Source organism: Siphateles boraxobius, unplaced genomic scaffold (assembly GCF_051911475.1).
Source record: "Siphateles boraxobius isolate OS27281-9 unplaced genomic scaffold, OSU_SipBor_1 11, whole genome shotgun sequence".
Taxonomy (NCBI): domain Eukaryota; kingdom Metazoa; phylum Chordata; class Actinopteri; order Cypriniformes; family Leuciscidae; genus Siphateles; species Siphateles boraxobius.
Window position 1 is genome coordinate 3,358,137 of NW_027508711.1, and position 8,627 is coordinate 3,366,763.

The following is an 8,627-nucleotide window of genomic DNA, read 5'->3' on the forward strand; positions in this document are numbered from 1 at the left end:
TTTTGTATCCAAAATTTCCATTAGCCTAAATAGCCACAATAAAAATTTAGCTCCGATTGGATGACAGCCTATTTCTATAGCCTACAGTGATTCTGAGATTCAGTTTGAAGAAATTATATTTTTCATGGAGTTGCACTGCATAGGCTATGTTCCTGTTTCAAAATAGAATAGAATAGAATAGAATAGAAAATAACAGAATAGAATAGAATAGAATAGAATAGAATAGCTATCACACAAGGAACATATGGCTACACATTGTTTAACGTGAAGGAGTTATATAACTGATTTTTAAAATGACTTTCATTATAAACAGTCAGGTAAGATGAGTTGCACGCGGGAAAACAGCGATAACAAAAGCTGCTGTCTCTAAGCGCGCAGGACTAGCCTATTATTTAAAAGTCTATTTAAGGCGACAGATCTTCACAAGCCCTGATACTGCGCGCATGCAACTACACCCCGTCCACTCTTATACCGAAAGGAAACGGACAACTAAAGACGGCAAGACTACAATCAAAAACAACTGGACTTCCATGACCGGGATATCAATGAAGACAGACACGCGCACAGGTGACAACCCGCAGCTTCTACCTGCATCTCCCTGCAACATCCTCCTTCGATTCGGGAATCTGTTGTCGCAAACAAAGTTTCTGATTGCAGTTTATTTAGACTCTGATTTGTTAGTTTGTTTTGGACAAGTTATAGAGCCGGTTTCACTTGGACCACAAGTGTGGAGCATACATTTTTGTTCTTTATTTGTTGCATTTTAAATGTAGCCTATAGTGAAATATGAGAGATTGTTTTATTTATTTCACACACACCTAAACCTGGGATAGATAGATAGATAGATAGATAGATAGATAGATAGATAGATAGATAGATAGATAGATAGATAGATAGATAGATAGATAGATAGATAGATAGATAGATAGATAGATCTGTTAATCTTATAATTTCCCACTCAAATGAGGTAAAATATTCATATTGTGCTGCAGGAGAGGAGCTATCAGCTGCTACTATCAACATGGAAAACAAATCAGTAAGCTATTAATTTTATTCTCTTGTGATACATACATAAACACAACTTTTTTTATTATTTTAATTTGCAGCAATGTAATGAGTTTATAAAACCTGTTATTTTTGTACATTTTTATTTTATTAGATACATTGTTTACAGTTTTGTACAATAAGTCAATATATAATGTTTAGACAATTCATTAATATTAAAGTGGCAATTCTATTTTATAACAGGTCTATATATTAAAAGTAAAATTCATTATTATTAAAGTTACCGATATTGATATTTAACTGTAGGTTATTGGTTTGTGTAGGACAAATCCTAAATAATGTTTTAAATATCCTACACAAGGTTTGAATGGCAGTGTGCGGACAGTAAACCACTAATAGACTTTAAATTCATGGTAAAGAAAGCTTCAAAACATTATTTATTCATATAAATAAATACATTTAATTTAATTCACATTTATTTGTATAGCGCTTTTCACAATACATACCATTTCAAAGCAGCTTTACAGAAAATGTTTCTACATTACAATTTTTATCATCTGATGTGACTATCCAAGTAATGTCCATCAGAAATGTACAGTTCTAAGATAATATAAATCATGCAGTTTGCTAATTAACATCATGTATTAATTTAGGCAGAGACAATGATCTCATTAAAGTATTATTACAAGTTGTGATCGTGATTACAATATATAGAAAATTTGAACCTTAGGTCAGAAGCAATACATAATAATAATAATTAATAATAATACTTAATAATGTAATCGATACAGAACTTAATAGCTAACCAGAGATGATCAAATTGGTGTTATATGATCATATTTTCTTGACCTGATAAAAATTCTAGCGGCTGCATTTTGGACTATAACTTGTTTATTGAAAATGCAGGACAATCACCTGCATTACAGTAATCTATATAGAGGTCATGAATGCATGAGCTTTTCTGCATCAGAAACAGATGAGCTGGAATAAGGCTGTTTTTGAAACATTAAATATATGGTTTACGAAAGACAATTAAGTTGCTGTCTAATCTAACACCAGGTATTTGGATGAACAGTAGCCTAGCCTAATTCTAGATGCAAAATGTATTTGAAGAGATTCTGCAGGTTTTTGGTCCAATAAGTCATTAAAATATTAGTCTTTTTTTCAAATATCCATGAATTCACATTGCCTATGCCTAATATTAAAAAGACTCTGACAATCAAATATATCTGTTTATGTGTGCAAAAACCTTGCACACATTTCTTTATGAACAGATTTCTGTAAAATATGTGGCAAATGAGATTTAGGATGTTTGATAACGATGGTAAATGTTTAATGGTGTTCAAGGACCCGTGCTGTGAGTCACCAGTGTGCGCGGGCTGTGGCGCGCGGATCTCGGATCGCTTCTACCTGCTCGCGGCAGACAGACGGTGGCACGAGCGCTGTTTGAAATGTAGCGCGTGCCACGCTGACCTGGAGTCAGAGCTCACGTGCTTTAGTAAACACGGAGACATTTACTGTAAGGAGGACTATTACAGGTAAAATAAATGTATACTTAGCTGAAGGTTGTTATATAGCCTATTCAACATCTAAATTAGATCAAACTGTTACTCACGGCATTGCTATTATTGCTACGCTATCAGACCGCGTTTAGTTGTCACGATTTTACCCTAGCAAAGGTTTATTTGTGATCATTTTTTCAAAAAGTTGTTGAAAAGGATGCAGTTAATTTAACAAACGTTGACCTTTCACCCCAAAGGCGGTTTTTTTTTGGCGGGGGTAATGTAGCCTAAACCCGCTGTTTATTGACACTAATTTGAGTAGAACAACATTTAATATGAAATCATCTGAAATAAAAAAATAAAAAAAGGGTTTCTGAGGGTCTTAAAAAAGTCTTAATTCATCCTTACACAAATTAAGGCCTTAAATCAGTGCAGAAAGTCTTAAATTAATAAAGTAAGAGAATTAATGTTGCATGCATTGTAAACATGATTATCTTCCTCAGCATTTTTGTCCTGTTTTCCAATAAAATATCGAAACCTCCTTAAATCAATATATTTACTTGAGATGCAAATGTAAAATGAAATTGTGAGTTCATGCTTAAAACAAGAACAAATATCTGTCAATAAGTTATGAAAACTTCCTGTTGTTTTAAATATAAATTAACTTCATATTGACAAAAAACAAGACACATTTTGACAATATTTTATGTCATTTTGCATCTCAAGTAAATGTGTACTGATTTATGAATCTTTTTTGTAAAATGAATTAAAAAGTTATGGATATCTGTTGTATTTTCAAACTCTGAAGTGTTGCTGATACAACTTGTTTTTCTCTCTAGACATTTGGAGAACATATGTATTGTGTTCCCTTCATTCCTTAAATTTCTTTACTTGGTCTTTAAAAGTCTTACATTTACCTTCATAAAACCTGCAGAAACCCTGAAAAAGTCTACAACATCTTCAAAATTATTTTAGAAGATAGCCTAATTATAAAATAATGAATCAACAAAAATGCAAAATATGCTAAATACCAAACCATTGTTCTGTGACAACTTGCCCCAACACCCCTTTCCTGATTTTTCACAGTTCACACATGTGAAAAGCTTCTTAATAAAGCCAAACAATGATGTCTTCTCTTATGTAGTAGATTTTATGCTCAAAGATGTGCACGGTGTCACCTGGGAATCTCTGCTGCAGAGGTAGTGATGCGCGCCAGGGATCTGGTGTACCACTTGAGCTGTTTTTCCTGTGCCACCTGCGACAAAGTGCTATTCACTGGAGATCACTACGGGATGAGAGAGACGTCAGTGTACTGTCGGGTACATTTCGAGATGATGCTACAGAAGGAATGCCTTAAGGATTTGTATTATTCAGACGTGTCTCCAATAGAGCTAAACTCTGAGAGCAGCACATACAATGAAGGGACACCTGTGCGCAGAGGACGGGCCCGGAAGAGGAAACATTTTGATGCCGTTGACCATGGTTTTTATAATTCAGGTAATGCATTTTAGAGATTAGCATAATTGTAGCATAATTTCATATTTTTTCTTTTGCTGTCAAATCGATGAATCACGATTAATTGCATCTAACATAAAAGTTTGTGTTTACATAATATAGGCTATGTGTGTGTGTGTATATATATTCATATATTTATAATTAGGCTATTATATATGTCTGTGTGTGTGTCCGTTATACATACATACATACATACAGTGTATATACATAGTTCTGTCATGAAACTGGAGATGGCGCAGGCTGATGTGTCCTTAACGTAAGCTTACATTATATTTATATTTACAACATTAACTACTGGCACAAGCTGATTGGTTCATGTCGCATCTGCAGCCAGTGAGCATGCTGATCAGCATTTAAATGGCTTGTTACCATTCGCTATAGCAGTTTGCAGCGCACTTTCAGAGCTCGTCTAAAACCCTCCACCTTCCCTAGCTCCACCTGTAAATATCTGCTATGGGTAAATGATATATCCTATTTGTGCAGCAGCAGTATACATATATATACATAATTACACTATATATATGTATATGTGTGTGTGTGTGTGTGTGTGTGTGTGTGTGTGTGTGTGTGTGTGTATAGTATATACACATATATGTACACACACACAGACATATATAGTATACACTGTATGTATTAATTATGATTAATCGATTTGACAGCACTGATATTTTCATCAATTTACAGATTATAAAAGTTTATTGTAGCTATGTGGATGCTCAGTTTTTCCTGTTTTTTAATACATTTGGCCAAAATCTTGTGTTATAAAAGATGTTGCTTACACAGGCTGTATTGGCTATGATTAGGGCAAATACCAGACTAGGACACTCTTCTCGGCTCCTCAAATACATAAAACATTAGCCTTCAAACACATTGTGTAAAGATTTTTGAATAATGAAAAGAGGACTTACCCTTACACTGAATTTTCATCATTATATGTATATATAGATATAAACTTTGTATATAGATAAACAAAATAAACTTTTGACCTGTAGTGTATATATTTAATTTTGGGATTATCAAATTAAAAATATTAATAGTTCAAACAATATCAACAATATGTTAGCATTACAAAAAGACACAAAGTAATATAATTGACATATAAAATACAATTGTTATTTTAATATGAACACAATTTAAAAATAATTAATTATTACTATATAAATATTATAAAATGACTTCAGTAAATCATGTTCTACACAAAACGGTTCTTAAAAAATTCTTTAAGAGTAAATCGTCATGGTTGTGAAACTTTGTTCTCAAGTAAATGTGTGCAGAAGTTGAAACTGAGAAGACACTGTTTGCCATTGTTGACTATAATGCCCGGGCCTTTAGTGTTTCAGTGAGTCATATATCAGTGATGATTAACTGTGTGTGCATGTGCTCTAGATGTGAACGATACGGGTGTGGACCTGTCGGAGAGAGTGAGCTGTCAAAAGTCCAAACGCATGAGAACGTCTTTCAAGCATCACCAGCTGCGGAGCATGCAGTCCTTCTTCACCCACAACCACAATCCAGATGCCAAAGACCTCAAAGAGCTCTCCCAGAAGACCGGCCTCACCAAACGTGTGCTCCAGGTCAGAAAAACATCACTGGGAGTTGAAGATATAAGATATACAGTGGGATCCAAAAGTCTGAGACCACGTTGAAAATGTGGCATTAAAAATCAAATGTAACACTTTAAAAAAAATGATGATGATAAATGCAAGAGAAATATTCAAGATTTGGCATTATTTGTAGATCACTAATCAAAGTAAATTTGCAACATGGGTCATGTGACTCCTTTGTACAGATCGTCAGATTTTCTTGTTTTCTTGTTCGATTTCATGCACAGACCGATCGGCATTTATGGAAGCTTGTTTACTTGCAATTTGCTGCAGGAGCTCTGATGATGGCACAGTTGTTTCATGTTTGGCCGGACATGCGGACATGTTTCACGAGTTCACACTTACATCAAATTAAACAGAGTAAAGATTATGCGTATTTGGCGTGCTGTCCAGGGGGGAGGGATCCGAGCTCGGATTTTTTTGCTCGAACCCAGAGTACTCCCCCAGGTTGTTGTAAGAATAGTTTGAACTAGAAGTGAGGAGATGGTGGAGGGATGCTGTTAAACTGTTGTTGAACGGAGGTAAGTATATGCTGTATATACAGTATACCTCTTAATTCGTTGATTGGGTTGATTAACTCAATGTGCTCCACTCGTGGTTTAATTAGCTTTGATTATCTGAATGCGTTCCACAGGTGTTTAATTAGGTTTAATTATCTGAATGTGCTTCTCCCAAACTTTGTTAATAAAACCTCATTTATTCTGACGCCTTAAGTTCGGCTAATGATAATTATGTTTTTACTGGCATTGATAGTTCTATGAAGAATCTTTAACATCCATGGAAACATTTCATTGCAGGAAATGTTCTTTTTATTAGTTTAGATTATTATAATGTTCTTTACACTGAGAAAAAATGGTCCTTTTAAGAACTTTGTTTTGACTGAAAGGTTATTTGAGGATGGAATACACGACTTTATTGGTATTTAAAGGTAGGGTAGGCAATTTTCGGAATGGCTAGCAATAGCAAGCTAGCTTTGAAAGCATGAGATCCCACCCTCCTTTCAGAGGATCTTCAAAGCCACGCCTCCTTGCCTCCTAGAGTTTGAAAAATGTCACGAGACAAAAGACAGCAGCATTAAACTACCTCCTGTCTCAAAGCACCTAACATTACAGTAATAATGAACATAAACAACTTAAAGAGCACTGACCTGTACCACCTGACTGCTGCAGGTTAATTTCGCTGTTGATAGTGTTGCCATTGAAACGCATACATTCGAGTCACAAACCGCTCCGTGTATAACGTCACAGGTTTCCATCTCTTCCAAATGACAGTAGATATGGCCTGAAGACAGCATAAGCTCGTTGTTATGGTTCAGGAGGAACTGTAAAACGCGGCTGCTGTTTCGGTTGCACTACTCGGTGACTGTCGTCTGTCTAATTCTGTATAACATGAAACACACTGATGATGTGTGATGTCTGCGTGAGCAGGTGCGCGGAGGTAAGAAATACATACGCTCACAGGCGGTTCATAAAAATCCATTTAGACCACTTAACGTAGTGATTGCTATCAGGATGTGAAAAGACTTTCAACCAGCATAACAAAAAAAATTCTGAAACAAATCACCTACCCTGCCTTTAAATAGTATAGGCTTGTGTTGAACGTTATTCTTGTACATACAGGCGCTGTATTTACAAGAATAAAGCAGCTTACAAGTATAAGCAGTACATGAAGTATTAAATGAAAAGTCTATTGTTACATTTAAACATTTGAAAGGTCTTGTGCATCTCTTAATCTGTGATAAGGAACGCAAATGAGTGACACAACGGGAAGCAAAAAGTGGCCAACTTGACACTAAGTTTTCAACTCCCTCCACTTACTGCAAGCAGCAAATCTCACCGATCAGTTCAATCGAGCCACAGCCAATGTCAAACACACCTAAAAACCTCTCATTCCCTCCCTCACTGATTTGTAAATAAGCCTATGGAGTCAATCCTCATTGTGTCTTTATTTTCTGCAGGTTTGGTTCCAGAATGCCCGAGCAAAATTCAGGAGAAACTGTCTATATCAGGAGAGCCTGGGAGTGGACAATGTTTCTGACAATTCCACCATCACGTCCCCATCGGTGCCTTCACCTGAGCTTTCTCACGGATCCTTGAGCCCATCAAGCCCCAACACCGGCACCTCTCCATCTCAACACACACACACACAAGCAACACAAAACACAACAGCATTAGCCATTCACAATGTATACTCCCCAATTTCTTCAGAGTTCCTCTACCAGTAGTTTTTGATTGTTGTAATACTATTATTATCTTTAAAGTTAGTGTATTTGTTAGGTATTATTCATTAACCAAAGGAAAGTGAATGCCTGTTGGAGTCTTTGAAGTACCAGCACACGTAAAAGAAAAGCCACCTCCAACATTATGTCTATTGTTGTCATGCCATTTCAATATGGATATGTTTCGGGATGGAATACTTGCTAAGTATGTACAGCATTTCTGCATGTAATATATGGTATACAGTCTGTTGCATTTTAAAAATAGTTTAAAATGCAATATCATATGCAAGCATGAATGTTTCAAACAGTCTTATGTTAAATTGTTGTCACATGAAATCATTGTTTTGTATGTCGGCAAATTGCATCCACATATCACCATTTTTTATTTAGTTGTATATAGAAATGTCTCATTGTCATTAGTAAGATGTATTGGAATGATTTATTAAATTGATCAAAAGGGACAACATTTTTAATGTTACAAAAGTGTTCTGTTTCAAATCAATGTTGTTCTTATGAACATTCTATTCATCAAAGAATCCTGGAAAAAAGTATTATGGTTTCCATAAAAATATGAAGCAGCACTACCATTTTTAACATTAAGACTAGTAATAAGATGAAATGGTTCCTGAGCAGCAAATCAGCATATTAGAATGATTTCTGAAGGATCATGTGACTGGAGTAATGATGCTGTATATGTAAAATAGAAAACAAGCACAAACACATTTACATAGCAGTTCACCCATATGCACACAGAGAAAATCTGATGTGGTAACTTTGATTTGA

General features: G+C 35.2%; 1 protein-coding gene across 2 annotated transcripts; it reads left to right on the top strand.

Annotated features, from left to right (window-relative positions):
• Positions 1–371: 371 nt before the first annotated feature.
• lhx2a (LIM homeobox 2a) lies at positions 372–8,214 on the top strand. 2 transcript variants are annotated; one of them, XM_077194199.1, is made up of 6 exons: positions 372–567; positions 993–1,036; positions 2,353–2,543; positions 3,655–4,004; positions 5,409–5,596; positions 7,584–8,214. In XM_077194199.1, the coding sequence occupies exons 1-6, from the start codon at positions 444–446 to the stop codon at positions 7,848–7,850; spliced, it is 1,164 nt and encodes a 387-aa protein (XP_077050314.1). In that variant the 5' UTR covers positions 372–443; the 3' UTR covers positions 7,851–8,214. The 2 variants fall into 2 exon arrangements, with proteins under 2 accessions (XP_077050314.1, XP_077050313.1); XM_077194198.1 differs by having other exon boundaries at positions 376–567; positions 3,652–4,004.
• The last annotated feature ends 413 nt before the right edge of the window (positions 8,215–8,627 follow it).

What these genes read in the sequence shown, in the direction of transcription:
- lhx2a (XM_077194198.1), top strand. Translation starts at nt 444, where the DNA reads ATGCAACTACACCCCGTCCACTCTTATACCGAAAGGAAACGGACAACT. An exon ending in GAAGACAGACACGCGCACAG is followed by an intron (nt 568 to 992) that starts GTGACAACCCGC and finishes ATTGTGCTGCAG; the next exon opens with GAGAGGAGCTATCAGCTGCT. An exon ending in TGTAAGGAGGACTATTACAG is followed by an intron (nt 2,544 to 3,651) that starts GTAAAATAAATG and finishes TCTCTTATGTAG; the next exon opens with TAGATTTTATGCTCAAAGAT.